This window comes from Azolla caroliniana, unplaced genomic scaffold, assembly GCF_043228905.1.
Source record: "Azolla caroliniana isolate FFs.n. ecotype wild unplaced genomic scaffold, voAzoCaro1.0.p SCAF_20, whole genome shotgun sequence".
NCBI classification, from domain to species: Eukaryota; Viridiplantae; Streptophyta; class Polypodiopsida; order Salviniales; family Salviniaceae; genus Azolla; species Azolla caroliniana.
In genome coordinates, this window is record NW_028230455.1 from 2,219,990 (window position 1) to 2,240,788 (window position 20,799).

At 40.8% G+C, this 20,799-nt stretch overlaps 1 protein-coding gene across 1 annotated transcript; it reads right to left on the bottom strand.

The window, feature by feature from the left end:
• Window positions 1-4,866: 4,866 nt before the first annotated feature.
• Window positions 4,867-7,413, bottom strand: LOC147850783 (large ribosomal subunit protein uL16). The gene is made up of 5 exons (XM_087335902.1): window positions 7,287-7,413; window positions 6,260-6,578; window positions 5,714-5,896; window positions 5,291-5,372; window positions 4,867-5,129 (listed from the first exon to the last, which is right to left on the bottom strand). Exons 1-5 carry the CDS (start codon window positions 7,294-7,296, stop codon window positions 5,055-5,057), a joined length of 669 nt encoding a protein of 222 aa, XP_087192028.1. The 5' UTR covers window positions 7,297-7,413; the 3' UTR covers window positions 4,867-5,054.
• Window positions 7,414-20,799: the final 13,386 nt, after the last annotated feature.

Sequence of the window (20,799 nt, forward strand, 5' to 3'; positions counted from 1 at the left end):
AGGATCAAGTCTTCTTGGTAACAGGATACTCATAGGGCTCACTTATTGTGCGGGAATGGTTTGACCATTTATGTACATTCTATACTAACATCTATCCGGTTGTACATAGATAGAAGCACAATATCCGTCCGTTCATAAAAGATTTGGACATGGTGCCGTATGTCCATTTTCAGGTTTTTGAAATCTAATGAAAAGCGACGTTCATTTGAGCCCAATATGGAAATCCACCTTATCTGGTTATGGAAAAATAAACTGTATATGTACTAGTAAGTTCTTGAGTTTTGGCTACAGATGCGCGAATGGTTAGTATCAAAAGTTAAACGGGGAACTTCATGAGTTGCACATGGCTTTGAGTAATGACTACACGAGTACAATATAGGTTATAGTATTTCCTATTCTTTTCTGTCTGTCACAGCATTACGATTCTTTTGTTAGTGATTCGTAACGAGCTATAATCCTATTGCTATCGAGTTTAATGAGGGGTTTCACTCCTTGTATGATTGATACCACCGTTAACATGCAAATGATATGAAGCTTCTACGTTAAAAGCCCCAAATGCAATCGTAATTTGTGTACTATAGATGGTAGCATAAGCAACTTTGAGTCTCATTTAACGTAATTGCAAATTACATGAATGACTTAGAGCTCTTTTGTGATAGAGAAGAAAGCATAGAGTTCAAGTTAATTTTATACATAATTTCTTGATCAAGCCTTATGGACAAGACTTCTACATGTATCCCGTCATGGGATCACGCAGGTATATTGGAATGTGCCTATCAAATCATATTTAGTCAAAGGTGCATTGATTTCACACACGAAACCCCTTCCACAGTTTCTTTGAATTTGTTCTATACCCCTCCCCCCCACTTTCGAAAATTTCCTAACTTACCCCTCCTCTTTTTTGTAATGAGCCCCACCCTATTTCCCCCTCTATTTCCTCACATACCCCTCCCGCTATGTAGAACTCCTTTGCCCCTCCCCCATTTCTAATATAGTCACTCCTCATATACAACTCCACCTTTTCTTAATAATTCCATACACGCGCCTCCCTTGCTTTTTTATCATATGATATGGAAAAGAAACCGCATATTTTAGTTCTTATAACAACTAAAACAAATCATCACCCCCCCCCGCTCCCCACTAAAACTCCAGTTTATACGTCCAAACCAAAAAACGGGTAGCGAGGCGTGCTAAACGAATTAGATGCCTTACACCCTTGTAAACACCTTTTTTACGTACTAGATAGGCCCCCTTCAACACGTGATACGTACATGTGGCTAGGTAGAACAAACTAGATGGATGCACTATTGTTTCATAAGATCTATATACTACCTCCTTTCGCGTGCTTGCTCATAAAAATGCTACCTCATGCATCGCCAGATTTGGGGAACGATGGAAGGAAAGACTTATTAAACTTCTGAATTAAATGTTACCGCTTAAAACAAAGGGTGTTCTTAATCATTAGTATACTTCCAATTTGATCTCACCTACAACAAATAAGAACTAGCCATGGCCCATACCCTTTGCACAAGATATCCTTGATAGAAATCAATGATTCACTTGTTATGGACAACATATATCCACCATTTTTAGGGTGGTTTAAAGGAAAATCCTCTTGGTTGTCTTCCCCAACAATTTAAAGGGCCGTACCTTTTACTTCCTTTTATTAGATAAAATTTTAGCATTTTTGGATTAATCAAAAAACTAAGAGCAACATAGGAATTTGGTCAAACCACCTAATGTGGTTGCTGTAAAGAATAGTCAGCAGCTATAGAGTGCTTTCTAATATTTCCGTTCGCGTAGTGATTCAGAGGATTAGGAGAAGGGTTTTTATGTAAGACAACAATGGTGATTATAGTTAAGCACCACCGTTTATTAATTACGTTTTACTCTTTGTTGAATCTTCTCACCTTTCTACTCTTAAGTAATTCATTCCACTCTTTAAGCAATTCATTCAATAGCTCTTCATCACTGTTAGTTACTAAATTAATTAGAGGTACGCAGTATGTGAAATACTTGACATCGATGAAATACTACCATCACAACATACAAAAGTGAAAAATGTCATTTTTGCTTGGATAAAAGGCTTAGCCCTCTACCTTTGTATATGGCCCAACATACGAGTGTAGCTATGTTGTGCATTGGTAGAAAATAGGAGGTAAGCCTTCCAAGAATAACAAGGCTTGCTCTTTTGCTCCACCATGTATATTGTATATACACCCTCTATTGCAAGTTAGTCTTGCATAACATACCTTCAAGCTCTCTGTCTAATTTGCTTAACTCTAACCAAGTCCATCTATAGGTTTCCATGCATATACGTATTCCACCACAAATGCCAACAAGTGGTATCAGAGCATTCCATCAAGTTTTGCAACAGAGAAACGGACCAGAAAATTCGACAAGAGCTGACTTGAAAACCCTTCCCAAAATCATAGAATTGTCAAAGTCCACGACTGAATCAGCAATCTTCAGACCCTCTCTGAGTATTGCTCAAGAAGACCGAATTCAAATCGAATTGACAACAAACCCAACCGATCCATTGCTAAGTAACAACAAACTCCACATTTATCCACGTTTCACAACCATCCAAGAGGGCTGACCACACTGTGGAGTACATATCAAATCAATGTTTTGCGATGAGATTTTCATTCTCTTAGTGATTTTGGCATACATTTCTTTCCCAATTTCAACAGCTCCTTCATTGGCACAAGCTTAGAATACGTGGATGCACGCGACTCCATTCGACAAATCATCTTCAAGTTGCATTTTTTCAAAACGATAAAATGCTCTCTGGGAGCACGTCTCGCCAAAGGAGACTTCCACATGACTATATTCCAAAGTCCAAGCCGGGTTTTAAATACATGTCAACCAATGCACCGCTGAGAGTGTCATTGCCCTATATAAACCCATCTAATCACGGCCCTCGAATGTATTGTTTTGCCTTCGTAGGCTTCCTGTCGGCTTCTCCTAAGTTTCCACATGCTTTCAAGACAGTGAGAAAGACTGGAGATCTTATCCATCTTCGTATGCTCCAAGTGTATCAATGCTTCTTCAATGTTTCCACGTGCACAATGTCCAGGAATGAATACATTCCATGAGACTGTGCGCATCTCGAGTTCAAAGCTTGTCTAATGCTAGTTGTGCGTTGACGTATCCGCAGTTGTCATACATCTCCATTGAATCATTTCCAAACACCGCATCTTTCTCTAATAAGAGATCGGCAATAGTTTCAGCGGGTAAATGTGTTTCTTTTCCATACAACCCATAAGCTGCCACATGCTGTTAAGATGCTAGTGCATCTGGTAAGTATAGCTTCCGGTCTGAATCCAGTCTACATCCCCTTTAGCCTCTGAATCGCCTCTGGGTGCTCCCCCCATTCGAACTTCCTGCCCTTCTTCATCAAGCCATAGAGTGGCTCGGCGATATGAGCATAAAGGGGAATTCAGATGTGGTAGAAGACGCATGCTCGAAGGAACCGTCGGATGTTCGTGAACCGACCTGCAAGAGTTATTAGTTGGTAAGGTTGTGTCGAATGGAGACCAAAAGGTCATGTGTTCAACCCTTATTACATTTCACAAATGCCAATGGATGTAGCTAAATTGGTGTGTCCAATAGAGGTTGCAAGGGTCATGGGTTCAACCCCCACATTCCATAGTGGCACCTAGTAAATTAAGAGGATATAGATGGGAGTAATAGAGAAATGAGCAGATTGGGTTTCCAACCCAAGACCTACGGTTATAAGCCTAACACCTTACTACTAATTATAATAAAAAAGAGAATAGAGTGCGGTACTTTTAAGGTAAGCTAATTATGATAAAAAAGAGATAGAGTGTGGTATACATGGGTTAGTGGACCCCAAGAGATCACCCCTCTTTGCATTTTCTACTATCATCAATACAACGTTGCACCTTAATAAATGTTGAAGGAGTGATGTTTCAATGTTCCGCGCTATCGTAATATTACTTATTGGTTTGCTTTTTTTTCTCTACATTGTGTCATTTCTCCCTTATCTTTCTTATGAAGTGTTTACACTTACAATACTAATTATTATATTTTGCGCCGAAGTATGGTTCTATACATTCCTTGAAAAAAAACCCTAAATTATTATCATTACATCAAGAAGTAGCTTATCACTAATTCCCATGATGGAAGGTCTAATGCAATATGGTAACCAAATTGTTTCAATCAAGAAGAGATGAAAATGTGATAATATGACATCCCATAAGGAACACCAAAACCCTAAATAAATAAGATGGATGAGGTGATAAGTTGCCAAATGATAAACTCCTAAAACTAGTTTGTCGGTGATGTATGATATCCTATGTGGTAAGAGTATATGACATCCCACATGTCAAGGATACAATACATCACTAATACCCACACTAATTGACAACGATTTAACTTGCAAGTGGTGCAAACTTGCAAAGCTTTTTTAATGTATTACACACAAGATATCAAGGATATGAGCTAACGATTTAACTTTGCATTTAGATCATTGCAAGGGATTTGGCAAATGTAAAATCTCAAATGGCAAACATGATAAATTAACCTAAATATGACCTTTACTACTCATGTTTAATCACTCAATTTAAGGAAGACATGAGAAACCAAACACAAAGATTAGCCAAGAAACACTTAACACAAAAGAATTAAGGCAAGACTAGGGCTCTGAGAGAGAGAGAGAGAGTATAGGGAGATAATCTTAGCTGAAAGGTAGTCTAAAAAATGATGTGTAAAGATTTTGTTTTCATCTTTACATTCCTTAAAACATTTGACTATTAATAATGATGTCTTTTCCTAATTTGATTTCTCTTTCCAAATTTTAGCTTAAATGAATTTACAAAAATCCATCATGAATAACAATATGACCAACGATAACTTTATTAAAACTAATGACAAAAACTGAGGCCATTCTGCTTATAAATCCTCACTATATTTCCCAAAGTAGAAGTTCTGGTGTTTCAAGCAAAAAAATACGGTCAACATGAATACAATACTAGGAAGCCAACAAAATCAGGAAGGCTATATGGAATGACAACAATCATATAAATCAATCAACCAGACTCTGCAGCAGTCAAAAAAGCTCTCCCTGGCTTGCGGTTAGAGAGAAGACCATGGCATCCAAGAAGCTGCAAAATGAAATGTTTTGTTAAAGAAAACATAAGACAATGTTAAGAAGGAAATTACAATCAAAACCAGCTAGACGTATAAAAGCTTGGTTTGTAGTTTGCAAATTTATTTTCCAAGGGATAAGCATCATGTTTTTGACAGGGTGCTTTGTTTTATTTACCTTTGCATTTACACCATCATTGACAAGTCTGTTCTCTTCCTTCCACTTCACATAATCCGTTCTGGCGAACTTAGTGAAACCCCTGTTTTATAAGAGAAACAAAAGCACAAAGAACAGAAATTTATTCATTTTGATTCATGTAATATAAGACATCACAAACACATAGAACAAATAGATCAGATCAATGTAGTACAGAAGAGTAAAAAATATCAGGAGAAACAAAACAGAAACTAATTCATATAATAGAAAGAAAGAAGACATTATGATAAAAAGGAATTCAATGTCATCAAAACTATCCAATGCTAATAAGATATCAAAATATGCAGCAAGTGAAGGATTTATCTCTTTCTAAGGTTTTAGCTTCGGGCACAATCAGAAGAGATAAATGTCAAAAGACATTTAGAATGAGACAAGCTTTCTTACCATTTCCGGCTCACAATAATCTTCTGTCTACCAGGAAACTTGAACTTGGCACGTCGCAATGCTTCCTGTGCATGGACCCCATTGTTATCTTTGCATCGGACAGACAACAGAACCTGACCAATGGCTACACGTGCACATGTTCCCTGAGGCTTTCCAAATGCTCCTCTCATTCCTGTCTGAAGCCTATTCAATGAACCGAACTACATTCATTATGCACTCCCAACATACATTAAAAAAACAAAAAACTATGCACCAAAATACATTACAAAAACGATTACTTAAAGTAAGTCCAAAAACTAACAATAAGTGAATTTCAAAAGCAAGACGTAAAATAACATGATTGTATATTAGGAAAACTATTTCAGATCATAGCATATATGTCATCAGAAGTATATAGGATATATACAACAGATAAAACATTTGCACAGATATTTCCTTCATATCAGAGCTTAAATGACGTAGAATATGACTAATTCAAGCAAGCATCATAACAACTGAAGTAGAGCAGAATCTGTACAAAAGGAAGAAAGAAAAGCTTCGAATTACCTATCAGCTCCAGCACAGGAGAGCATCTTGTTGATACGAAGGACATGGAAAGGATGGACTCGGACACGGAGGTGGAAGGCATCCTTGCCAGCAGACTTGGTCATGTACTTGTTGCACGCAATGCGAGCAGCCTCAAGAGCCTCGCTCGTCACATTCTCCTTCTCCCAGCTCACAAGGTGGACACAGAAAGGGAACTCATCCACGCCCTTGCGCTTCATGCCCACATCATAGATGCGGATCTTAGGGTCAGGAACACCCCTGCAGTATCGAGACTTAGGGTATGGTTTGTTCTTGATCTGTCTGTAGCACCTTGCAGGTCCTGCAAGAAAGGAATGATTTGTTCATTCCACGGTAGAGAGAGGAAGCATCAGATACTAACTCCCTTCCTTTAATTGATATACTAATCTCACGGTATGACTATCTCTGCAAACATACATATGCACCTGTTTTGATGTATGTGGTAGTATGTGTGTATGTGAAAATGAATGTGTAGTGACAAATTGGATACGGTTTTCTTTCTCTTCATGGGAGAATGAAGAAAAACATCAATACTGTGATAAAACAAATTACAAGAGCAAAGAAGAAGAAGAAGAAGAAGACGCCAAAATCAAAGGAATGTAAACAAGAACGCATGGAAGCTCAGCCAAAATTCAACAGAAAAAAAAAATACGATGATGTTGACAGAGAAGAAAAATGATGATGAACGAAGACTAAGAATGCTTTAAAACAAAGATCGGAAACAAATGGATGTATTTTCAAGGGAAGCTAGACCTAATTAAACATAAAAAAACCACACCTAAAAATTCCAGGAAAGCAATGGAAATTTCAGAATAAAACCTTAATCTAAGTCAGCTAATTAAATCTTCAACTAATTAAACAGAAGAAACCCCCTCTTAACCCAATTACACCGACATAATAAATAAAAGAAAGCATGAATCGTACACGAAGGCTAAGTAAGTAATTAAACAGAATAAAAAAAACCAAGAGATATATGGAAATGATTCTGACGGAAGAGATGAGGACTCACTCCGGCCCATGGCGAGACAATGAAGCAGCTCAGACGAAGAACAGCGACAACAACAGAAGCAGATGGTGAGGATTACAGACGAAGAAAAAGGAAGAAAAAGCTATGGAAACCCTAGCATGAAATTCTTTGTTCTTCTTATGACAAGTTGTGGAGTTATGACCCCCATGTTTTCTTAAACTACAAATGTGACTCAAGCCGGAACCGAGACGTTAAACCGTTTTTAAAGGGTTTGGAGGTTCGGTTCGGTTCAGTCTTGAGCTTCCTCAACCGGTTTTGAGCTCGGTTTGGGATGGCTTGAGCCAAACCGAACCATTTTGAGCTAAACCGGTTAAAGGTAATTGGTTTGGCTAAACCAGCTCCTAAACCTATTTAGGCCAAACCGGTTAAGCTTAAAGCGGTTTAGGAGCCCCGGTTCATTCCGTTCAAGTTTGAAAACTCCCAAACAGGCTTCACCAATTTGGTATGTATAGTGCCAAACTAGTTAAGCCGAAACCAAACCGTTGCCGATTCCTAGTAAGTCAACTTCATCATCATATGAAATGTTTGAAGGAGGAACTACATGTTATGAAAAATATGACTATTCAAATGCAAGATAACCGAATGGCTGAAATAAAAAGAAAATTGTTAAATCGAGATGTAGAAAAAGAGATCTTAATGAAGGCAAATGTTGAAATGAAATCTATACTTGAAGCAGTGGAAAGACATTCTCCTAAGAGAAACATCTAGTGCATATAAAAGCTTACAATGAATTCTAATGCTACAAATGTACAAGATACAAAAGAGCAATATGAACTTGAAGAAAAAGAAAGAATACAAAAGAGCAATATGAACTTGAAGAAAAAGAAAGAATACAAAAGAGCAATATGAACTTGTTATTAGAGTCATGCAAGAGAATACTCTTTCTATTATAGAGAATACTACAAAATTCTTTGCAAAGCAAGTTGTTATGTGAGATGTTACTATATATGCAACACATTGGGTTGGTAAGAAAAGGTTAGAAGGAACATCTTATTGAGCTATTGTTTGTACAACCTTCGATCAACGTAAAAAAGTTGTCATTTTAGATAGTAGTGAGTATATCTCACAGGTACAAGTTTCTTCATAATGGACAATTAAACTCCAAAAGAGCAAGAATGTAAAAGGCAAGCATATGCATCTAAAAAAGGATTTCAAAATGCAAAGCAAGTGATAGCCGATGGGACTACACATACATCGAGTAAAAAAATCATGTTTTAGAATTGTACAAGATATCCAAGGGATAAAAAGGTTAGAACTAAGATTCAAAGGATTGCATTGTGACAAATTATGGAAGAATTCTCATATATATGCTTAATTGTGTTAAATTGTATAAATATTTTTACTTTGACAAATGCACTCACAAGTTTGTTAGCCTCAGGTGGAGGAAGTGTGGTGGATTATGTATGAATTAAGGCATGCAAATTATCCATGGTTAACGCATTTAAGATTGGTCCTTTATCTTGTGACTCATATTATAAGCCCTGGTACATGGACTTACACTCTCACACCTATAGAGTGAAAGAGAAAAGAAGATACATTATTTGTCCTTGTTATAAAAAAGCTAAGATATATGCAAAAGAAATTGAGAACCATTTGTTAAAGTTATTTTTAGGCAATTATGTTAAAAGAAACTCAAAACATATGAAAGATATTATAGTTGAGGTAGGATATCAATGCTTTCAAATGCATGTTGGCAGACATAAAAAATCTCGTTCCCCATGTAAATATTGATTTGGTGAGGAATGTGAGATGTATCTCAAACTGCATAAGTTCGCAAAAGGAGAAAATGAAAGGGCCATAGCATGACACCAATATATAAAGATAGTGAGGAGAAAGAAAAGAGAACACTTCCATATGCAAGAAACGGAAAAAAAGTTGTTTAACCTCCCACAAATAATCTTGACTGTAACAACTTCACATCTTGGATGTACTTGATGATCTGATAGCTTGTCAAACAAGGTTATTGGCATTACATTGACAGGGCACAAACAAAAAAACCTGACTAGACACAACTATCGGGCATAGAAGCATCTAATGAGTTGAGTCTTATATTGTCTAGTCGTATGTGTTCACTACCACATGCCCGATTTCCCAAGATGTGAAGATCTCAAAAGAAGCATGGGACACCCTGAAGAAGATCTTCGTCGTGCTCGAAAGATCCAACTTAGCCAAGAGCATAATCAATTTCGGTAGAGCGATATGTCTGTGACGGACTACACATCAAATTTCAAGGACCTCTGCAATTCCCTCAAATCGATTAGATGGTGCAAGTATGCCTAAGTGGCCTTGCACAATGGTTTAGGATGTTAGGATGCCATATGCACAAGACAGAAGAGAACCATGTGAAGGCCATGAAGAGCACGATGAATGATGGTAAGATTGTTTAGGGTTAATGATAGGGGTGGTAATGGGGTGTTGATGAATGTTTGATGGCGCCAAGATGTTGTGGGGTGGGGGGTGGTGTCTAGAATGGTTGCACCCCACTCCAAGGGGGTTCAACATGAGGGAAAGAGAGGGAGAGAGAGAGACGTCAAAGAGAGAGAGGAGAGAGGAAGCTTTTTCTTCATATTCCATTCATGCCCCATAAGGGGGTTAAATAGTGCAATAAGAGTTAGATACATAAGGGTGCTTACCCCTCCATCCATTCACACACACAATTCTCTCACACCCTTTCCTATCTACCCACGTGCACACACATGTGCATGTGCTCATATAATTACGCATATACTCACACTTACATTCACACTCACTCTCGTGCACATTTGCACATACACAACAACAAAACTATAGATTTTCACCCTTTTCCATCCCCGTACATCTCACATGGGTAACATAGATGCTCTATACGCACTCAAATGGAGGTAAAGGATGTGAGCTTGGAAGAAAAGGAAGACCAAGCTGAGGAAGTTGTGGTCAAGGTCTACAACAAGCAAAGTGAAGGGATCGTATCGACTATTTGTGAGGAAGATATTCTAAAAGACATCATGCGGAAACGTAAAATAACAAAATAGACAATGAAATGCATAGTGCACACAATTTTACATGGAAACCCTAAACAGGGAAAACCACATGAACAAATATTCCACTATACAACATAGAATACGAAAGGAGATCAAAATACGACACTCTCTGTACAAAGTGTATCAGTCATGTAGGGTTCTTGGCATCTAAGCTCACTCAGCTATGGCACCACTCACTCTTACTCACTCACTCTCTGTCTACACAACACTTCACTATGTTTGCCCTAAGTGTATTTATACTTATACATAGTATGGTCTATTTACAAATGTAGCCTCTACTACTATCATGCCTATTATTATAGTAGCACTTAATCAACCAACTAGTCGACTACTCGATTCGACTAACTAACTCTTATGTCGACTGTCCAGACAGCCTTGTTGTCGACCATCTAGTCGGCCCGACTAGTCGGTCGTGTCTTCGACTGTAGGCTCTCAGCCCAATTAGTCGGCTATTCCTTGTCTTTAACTGTTGGCTCTTACTCACCCGAGCAATTGGCTCCTCCCATAGGAGGGACATATTCCTAACAAACTCCCCCTTCACTCCTGTGGGTGGAGTCGGTTAGTCCTGTCTTCGGTTGACAGACTCTGAGTCTATCCATCGGTAGGTTCTTCGTCAAAATGTCAAATCCATTGTCGTTAGTATGGATCTTGACAAGAGTAAACTCTCCTTCCTCCACTTTCTCCCGCAATCAGTGATACCTCCTTTGTATATGTTTGGTTCAGGAGTGGTACACAACATTCTTGGCTAGATGTATGGTGCTTTGGCTGTCGCAATGAAGCAAGAACTCCCTTTGCTTCATTCCCGACTCACTGAGAAAATTTCTCATCCAAATCATCTCTTTGCCGGTCTCTATCGCTGCCATATACTTTGCCTCTATATGGTGCTCTGGCTGTCACAATGAAGCAAGAACACCCTTTGCTTCATTCCCGACTCACTGAGAAAATTTCTCATCCAAATCATCTCTTTGCCAGCCTCTACTGTTGCCATATACTCTGCCACAAATTTCTGAAGTCGTGACTGCCACGACACTGCTCCCCCTACATAGGTCATCACTAGTGATGGGCGCAGTTTGGTTTGGTTTCCTGGCCTTGAAACCAAACCAAAACAAACCAAACCAAACCATTTATTTATATTAAAAACCAAACCAAACTGTTTAAATTTTATGAAGCCATTTAAACTGAACCGTTTAGAGACGAACCGTTTAAACCAAACCGTTCATGAAAAATTTAGAACCAAACCAAATCGGTTTATCATAAATCAAAACCAAACCAAATTTATAAACCGATAAACCTTTAAACCTTTAAACCAAACCACATAAGCCGAAACCACTAAACCATTAAACCGTGAAATTCAAAACCAAACCGAACCGAAACCGATAAACTGATCAGCTGCTAAACCGCTAAACCATGAAATTCAAAACCAAACCGAACCGAAACCGATAAACTGATCAGCTGCTAAACCGCTAAACCATGAAATTCAAAACCAAACCGAACCGAACCGATACCAAACAGGATCATAATATTTGAAACCAAACCAAACGGTTTATTTATCTTTGAACTAATAAACCATTAAGCCATGGATTAACGGTTCGGTTCGGTTTGAGCCAAAGCCGTGCCCATTGCTAGTCATCACGTACCCTAAACTAGATCTGCTTGAGTCTACGTCTCCCGACATGTCCGAGTCGGTAAACCCTTCGAGCATAGGTTTTCCAACACCATACTTTGGGCATACCATTGAGGTGCCTTTCAAGTACTTGAGTATCCACTTCACGACTGCCCAGTGTTCTCTACTTAGATTACTCATGTATCGGCTTATTGTTCCTACAACAAATGTTATGTCTATCCTTGTACAAACCATTGCACACATTAAACTGCCCACAACCGAGGCATATGGTACTTTCCTCATCTCAGCCTTTTCTTCCTCCCCTCTCGGGCATTGCTTAACATTCAGCTTGTAGTTTGTCGGCAACACAGATCCGACTGTTGTACAAACCATTGCACACATTAAACTGCCCACAACCGAGGCATATGATACTTTCCTCATCTTAGCCTTTTCTTCCTCCCCTCTCGGGCATTGCTTAGCATTCAACTTGTAGTTTGTCGGCAACACAGATCCGACTGGCTTTGCTTCCGACATGGGGAATCTTCCTAAGATCTTTGACACATATTTCTCTTGTGTCAACCACAACACTTTCTTAGTTCTATCTCGAACTATGTGCATCCCTAAGATGTGTTTGGCTGGTCTAAGGTCTTTCATGGCAAACAACTTGCCTAATGCTTTCTTCAAGCTCACGATCCTCTTTGTGTCTTGTCCGACTATCAACATGTCATCCAAATATAATAAGAGAATCAAGAGTTTGCCTTCATTGTACCTTTTGACAAAAACATAATGATCTGCCTGTGTTTTGTGGAACCCGTGTTCCAACATGAAGGATTCAAACTTCTTGTACCATTGGCGTGGAGCTTGTTTCGAACCATACAAGCTTTTCTTCAGTTGACACACCAGGTTCTCTTTCTCTTTCTCCACAAAGCCTTCGGGTTGCTGCATATAGATCTCTTTGAAGCATAAGTATATGCGGAAACATATGAGGATCTATCTTAGTTCGTACTCAGAAAACAACACAGAAAGAGAAGCAAAGATATTACATTGTCTCCCCTGTAAACCTAGATTACAACAATAATCTAAATTTATGTTCCAAGTCGGTCGGCATATAGTCGAGTCGGCATAGGTGAGGTCCGTGTCGAGTCTAGCATGGCTCATTATCATGATTGATTCGGCCGACTCTTACCTTTTGCTCTTCGTTCGGCTTTCTTCTGCTCGGTCACTTGTCGTAGTCCCATCTTTGTCCTTGGTGCTCCAAAGCGTTGATCTGGGAGTGGCTTTGTTAGGCAATCGGCGATGTTCACCTCAGTGTCAATCTTCTGGACCTCGAGCTTCTTCTCAGTTGTGAGCTCTCGGATGTGATGATACTGCATCTCAATGTGCTTTGTCTTTGCGTGATAGACAAGATTGTTGATGAGGTGTATTGCGCTCTGTGAGTCGCAATAGATGGTTGGCGCAGGTCGATCGGTTTGGCTTATAGCTGAGAAGTCAGCAGACAGTCGATGCAGCCAAATCGCTTCCTTCGCTGCCTCCGATGCTGCTATGTACTCGGCTTCTGTGGTTGACAGAGCCGTGCACTCTTGAAGTTTTGACCTCCATGATATCGTACCGCCACCATAGGTGAAGATGTAACCTCATGTCGATTTCTTGCCGTATCATGACACATGACACATGTTGGAAAAACTCTATTGGTCTTCGAGCTTGTCCAGATCTCCTAGGTGCCGAGATAAGTGGTTTGGATTTGTCGATCGACTTGGTTGGGCGATCGGTATTTGTTGAACCATTTGTGTTAGGAGTGTTGTTAGGTGACCAATGCGTATCTTGCCATATCATGACACATGATACTTCCTATAGCTGATATGTAGGGCATCTTTCCATTAAGGTCTCTCTCCTTGTCCGTTGCAGGAGAGTCTTTGTCTGATTAACGTCGGAAGCGGTTTTGGTGCTGGCTTCGCATTCTCCATATTGAATCACTTTAGCACCTTCCGGATATAGTCGGACTGGGAGAGTCAGAGAGTCTTGGTCGTCTGATTTCGCTCGATCCTCATGCCTAGTATGTGATGGGCTTGTCCGAGTTCCTTCATCGTGAACTTGTCGTGAAGGCGTCGCTTCAGCTTTCCGATCTCTACTTGATTGCTTCTTGCAATCAACATGTTGTCGATGTATAGGATTAGATAAATCCTGGACTCGTCGGCCAGTTGCCGAGTGTACATACATGGGTCGGAGTTAGATCGGCGGTATCCAAGCTACCTCATGTAGAAGTAAAACGTCTGGTACCACATCCTCGACGCTTGTTTCAAGCCATATAGACTTTTCTTTAACCGACATACAAGGTGACTGTCCTCCCCCGTCGCCGTGAAGCCTGCCAATTGAAACATATAGATCTCTTCTTCCAGATCTCCATGTAGGAATGCCGTCTTTACGTCCATATGCCCGAGCTCTAAATCTTTTATCGCTACAACACCTAGTAGGAGTTGGAGGGTGGTCATCTTGACTACTGATGAGAATATCTCGTCGTAGCCGACCCCGTATTCTTGTTTGAATCCCTTCGCCGAGCTTTGTACTTGGGTTTTTCTGAGTCAGATACATATTTGTATCGGAAAACCCATTTGTAGGGTAGCGGCTTCTTTCCAGTTGGTAGTTCAACCAGCTCCCATGTCTTATTCTTGTGAATCGAGTCCATTTCAGATTTCTTGGCGTTCGTTGCGGCTATAGCTTCTTCATAAGTGCTTGGTTCGCCTGCATTGGTGTAATTGACGTAGTCGAGGTCCGGTTGAAAAAACTCTGTTAGCCTTCGAGCTTGTCCAGATCTCTTGGGTGCCGAGATAAGTGGTTCGGATTCGTCGATCAACTCAGTTGGGCGATTGGTATTTGTTGAACCATTTGTGTCAGGAGTGTTGTTTGAACCATTTCTTGTTAGGTATTTGGGACTTCAGCGGTGTCGTACCGTTCTCCCCTGTGAGCTTTGTTGACTCGGTTCTATCTTGGACTTGCATCTTATTCACTATGCCTTTTTCGACTCTTGTCGATTCGGTTGTGTCTTTGATGACTTTGTCTTTGAGTGCGACAATTGGACTTGTTGTCGATTCGTAGTCGACACATATATTGTCGCCTTGTTCGAGTTCGACTGTTTGTCGAATATCTGATTCGGCTTGGTGTGTTGGTTCTTCTATGACAACTCTGTCGTCTTCGAAGGATACCTTCTTACCAACTGTTCTCTGCTAGTTCCGCTGAGAGAAGATAGAGTCTTCATTGAAGACTACATCACTGCTCTAGATCAGTTTCCGGTTCTCAGGGTCCCATAGCCTGTAGCCGAATTCCCCATCGATTCCATAACCGAGAAATATGCATTTCGTTGCATGGGGTGCCAATTTTGTCCTTTTATCCCTTGGGATGAACGCGTAGGCTTTGCATCCGAATATACAGAGCCTATCGTAGGTCGACTGTTTGCCTGACCATAGTGCATGTGGCACTTCGAGCCTAATTTCTCTTGACGGTGCCATATTTATTAGGTATACTGTCTTCTAGAATGCTTTTGCCCAGAATTCCAGCTTCAATCCGACTTGCTGGAGCATTCCCATCACCCTCTCCTAGATCGTTCTATTGATCCGTTTTGCCACTCCATTTTGCATGGGTGTGTAGGGAATGGTCTTTTGATGTCAGATCCCTTTGTTGGACAAGTACTGTTTGAAGGCTTTGGAGGTGTACTCACCTCCATTGTCGGATTTGAGTGTCTTCACTCTGTGTCCTGGCCAGTTCTCCACTTCAGATGTCCACCGAGTGAAGACCTCGAGTGCTTCGTCTTTGGACCTGATCGAGTAGGCCCAGACCTTCTGTGTATAGTCATCTACAAAGGTGATGAAGTACCGAGAGCCTCCTAGTGATCGCTTTGGCATGGGCCCACATATATTTGTGTGCACGAGCTCTAGGGGCTTTCGTACCATCTCGTAGTGGAGAGTGTGCAGATTTCGGGTATGTTTCCCGTATCGACAATGCTCGCAGAAGTCCGTCTTCGCTTGGAGTTTTGGGATGTAGCCTACCGCCATCAACCGATCAAGTCCGGCTTAAGACATGTGACCGAGTTGACCATGCCATAAGTTTGGGTCGGTCTTTTCGGCTACATTCACAACCCCTTCTGGATTGATCGGCATTAATGGGTACAAGTTGTTGTACTTGTGCCCACTCCCAATTTGAGGTTTCCTCGGTTGATAATCCATGTTGACTCACTAAGATTCATTCGATACCCGTCTTCGGCTAGCATGTCGATGGAGACTAGACTCCTTTTCAGATGGGGTACGTGCCGAACTCAGTGCAGGGTTATTGTGTTGCCATTGGGCAATCAGATGGGAACCTCTCCGGTCCTTGCTATTCTGCACTCCTGCCCATTTCCTAGGTGGACTGTGCCACTAGCGTCGACTGAATACTTTGAAAACCATTTGATGTTGGGGGTCACATGGAATGTGGCACCAGAATCCAGTAACCACGTGTGTGCATCTTGTGCACAATATAGGACTTCTTCAATCATTGAGTCCTCTAAGGAGAGAACTTCTCCTGATTGGGAGTCGGCAACGTTGATTTGGTTGCCGACTGGAGAGTGGTCCGAGTCGGGTCGTTCTCGATTCCGCTCGGATTGCCGACCACTCTCTTTCCTCTTGATTGACCAGCAGTCAGAAACGTTGTGGCTAGCTTTTTTGCAGTGTGTGCAGAATTCGCTTGATCGGCCCGTTCTCGACTTTGACTACTATCGATCTCCTCTCGTTTTTGATTGGTTGGTATTCCGACCAGTTCTGTCGGCTTATTCTCTTGTTCAACTCGGTCGGTCGAACGACTCAGTCAAGTGATTCATCGATGGTAAGTCCCATTGATTTTCGCCGAATGTCCTCGGTGAGGACTTGGCCGATTGCTCATCCAGATTTAGGATCGGTCGACTATTAGTGTATGTCATGCAGAATACCTCTCAACTCGCCAACAAGCTCGATAGGAGGGCAAGGGCTTTCACTTCTTCTTCGAAGTTGATTCCTTGTGAGGAGAGTTCTCACAACACTTGATTGAAGGTGTTGATGTGGGAGGTAACCAGATCGGTCTCTCTCATCTTCATGTTGAACAATTATTTGATCAAAATCAGTTTTGAAGATGAGGACTTTTTCTCGTACATGGCTTGTAGTTTCTCCCATAGTGAGAACGATGTCGTCTGTTTTGCCATGCTAAAGTAGACGTTTCTGGCTAGGTGCATTTGAATGGTGGAGCGTGAGATTTGGTCCATTGATCTCCACTCATCGGCTGACATTGAAGCAGGCTTTTCGGAGTGTCGAATGGCCTCGACTTGTCCTCGAATAATCAGTACGTCTTGCATCATCTCCTTCCATAGGGCAAAGTTTTTGCCGTCGAATTTTCAGGTCTCAACTCCTGTACCGGATGTTGATGCCATGATTCTTTCGGAAGTGAGATCTACTAACCTGGTCTTTTCTTTCAGCCTTTTTTGTTGTCTGTTGCCGCTAAGCAACAGATCGCTTTGATACCAGTTGAAGCGTAAGTATATGTGGAAACGTATGAGGATCTGTCCCAGTTCGTACTCAGAAAACAACACAGAAAGAGAAGCAAAGATATACACAGATTGAAGCTTTAATGGAAGCTCTATTACGTTCTCTATCTCTCTCTCTCAGAGACTCGATATATGGTATATGATCAAGAAGATTATTCTTTACAACGTTAGGTTATTGTTTATATACTAAGCCCTAACTATGTGGACGAGTTCACACAAGGATACAAAGTGGAAGGAGTCGGCCTTTTATGCCAACACTCTTCGTCCACCTCCCCATGCAAGAATGTTTTCTTGACATCCAATTGGTCGATCTCTAGGTCCATATTGGCAGCTATGCTCAGAACAATTATGATTGATGTCATCTTTACGACTGGAGCGAATATCTCGTCAAAGTCGACACCCTTTTTCTGTTGAAACCCCTTCACCACAATACGGGCTTTATATTTGGGTGTGTTGTTGGCTTCTCCATTCTTCACCTTGTAGACCCATTTATTTCTGAGTGCTCTTTGACCTTTCGATAACTCTACCAGGTCATAGGTGTAGTTCTCATGCAAGGAGTCCATCTCGTCTTGTATTGCACTTTGCCATTTCTCCTTGTGCTTGTTGGCAATGGCTTCATCGTAGCACTCAGGCTCACCTTCATCAGTCAAGAGGATGTATTGACTGGCATATGTTGTCAGTGCTCTCCTTTCTCCTTCCACTCGTCATCGGCTCCGATTTAGATGTCTCCATTGAGTCTTCTCTTGGCTCGGGTTCATATGTGTTTATTGGTTGTTGAGGGTTAACTAACTTTGAATCGTATTCCTCGATTGACTTCGACAGGTCTGCTGACTCCGACTCATATGTATTGGTCGGTTGCTCCGAGTCGACCAACTTGAATTCGGATGTGCCGACTGGTTGTTTCTAAACAGTTGACTGTGTCGGTTCGACTAGTCTTAAGTCAGAGGGAGTCAATTGGGAAGTCGTTTCTGACTTCTGTTGCTTATAGTCCTCTATTGTCTTGTCTTCCACGAAGACTACGTCCCGACTTCTCACTACCTTCTTGTCGACTAAATCCCATAGCTTGTAGCTGAACTCGTCCTCTGAGTATCCCATGAATATGCATGCTTTTGACTTACTGTCGAGCTTTGACCTCTGATCCTTAGTCACATGCATATACACTAAGCATTCGAACACCCTTAGGTGTCGGTAGGAGACACCCTTTGTGGGACATCACCTTTCAATGACACTGAGGGAGATCTGTTGATAAGATAAACAGTTGTGTACATCGCCTTAGCCTAATATGATTTTGGCAGCTTAACATGCGACAACATGCTTCTCACTCTCTCCATTATCGTCCGATTCATCCTCTCTGCAAGCCCGTTCAACTTAGGGGTCTTTGGTACTGTGTATTCGATTCGAATACCTTGGATCTTGCAGTATTCTTTGAACTACCCTCTATATTCGCCACCATTGTCGATTCAGATAACCTTCAACTTCTGACCTGACTCTCTTTCGACCCTTGCCTATAACTCCTTAAAGAATGACAGTACTTGACTTTAGTACGAAAACCCACAACTTTCGAATGTAGTCTTCAATGAACGTTACGAAGTATTGTCCACCTCGATGCGATGGAGCATCTACATAGCACACATCCGTGTGTACCAGTTCTAGTGGCACTTCTTTTCTTCTCGGTGGAATTGAGTGGGCAACTCTATTCTGCTTTCTGACTAAGCAATCGACACACTTCTGCAAATGTACTCCTTGCACTTCTGGGAGAAGTTCTTGGTCAACCAGTATGTGCATTCCTTTCTCACTCATGTGGCCTAGCCTCCTATGCCAGAACTCTCCACTGGAGTTGATTGCCACATTTGCTTCTGACTTGCACAATCGGGCATGCATCATATACAATGTGCCCTCTTTTTGTTCTTGGGCCACTATAAGGTTTCCTTGACAAAACTTCCACTTGCCATTTCGGAAACTACCATTGTAGCCTTCTTCATCCAACCTTCCAGTCGATATCAGATTCAATTTGATATTGGGGACATGTCGAACTTCCCTCAGAGTCAGTCGACAACCTATCGGCGTCATCAGGCTTACACATTCAATGCTGACTATCTTGCACTCTTCGTTGTCTCCCATATTTACATAGCCATGATCCCAGGCTATGTAAGTCGAGAAGCATTCTCTCGAGGGAGTTATATGGAATGATGTACTAGAGTCGATCACCCATGTGCACTCTTCACTTGCAAGATTTGTGCTTGCCTACTCACAAATGAACATGATCTCCTTTGCACTTGTAGCTAGAGCTGATGTGCCATTTTCATAAGGAATCTTCCTAGGTTCGACATCATTAGCAATGGGACTGGTTTTGACTCAAACCGAACCGAACCGAAAAACCTTGGCTTAACGGTTTATAGGTTCAAAGATAAATAAATGGTTTGGTTTGGTTTGGTTTTGAATTGACCGATTTAGCGGTTTATCAGCTTATCGGTTTCTGTTTATGTGGTTCGGTTTAAAGGTTTAAAGGTTTATAGGTTAAAAAATACTCATAAATATTCTCTATAGGCTCTAACTTTCAACTTTTAATTTAAAACTCTTATTTTAACTTATTAATTTTTATATGTATTATAACATTTATGATGATCAAATTTATGATTAGTATGATGACCAAATTTATGATAAGTATGATGACAAATTTTATTGTAAGTATGATGAGTATGATGACAAAATTTATGATAATTTTCTCACACAAATTTATAATAAGTATGATGATTAATATCAATAAAAAATGGTTTGGTTTGGTTTTAAATTTTTCGTAAACGGTTTGGTTTCTCCTATTCTTTAAACGGTTTGGTTTAACGGTTCGGCTCTAAACGGTTCGGTTTAAATGGCTTCATAAATTTCAAAATAGTTTGGTTCGGTTTTTATTATTAATAAATGGTTTGGTTTGGTTTCAAGGCCAAGAAACCGAATTGATTCGAAACCGAACCAGGCCCATTGCTAGACATCATTACAAACACCCTTGTCTGTTTTGAGGTGTCGACAGTCCTTTTGGAAGTGTCCAGGTTTTCCACAGTAAAAGCATGTTAGCTTACCTCTGGACTTAGATGTGGCTTGAGACTTTTCCCTTCTTTGCGGACTTCTTTGCATGTTCCTTTCTCTGTCGGTATGTTGAGTCAGGTTTGACTCCGATTGGGACAAGACACCCTTGTCCTTCCTTCTTGTCTCCTCGTTCAAGATTATTGTCTTTACCACTTGTAGGGACAAATTCTCTTCTTGACACGAGGTGCTGAGAGTTACCACCAAGTTCTTCCAGTTGTTCGACAGGGTACACAGTAGCAGTATGGC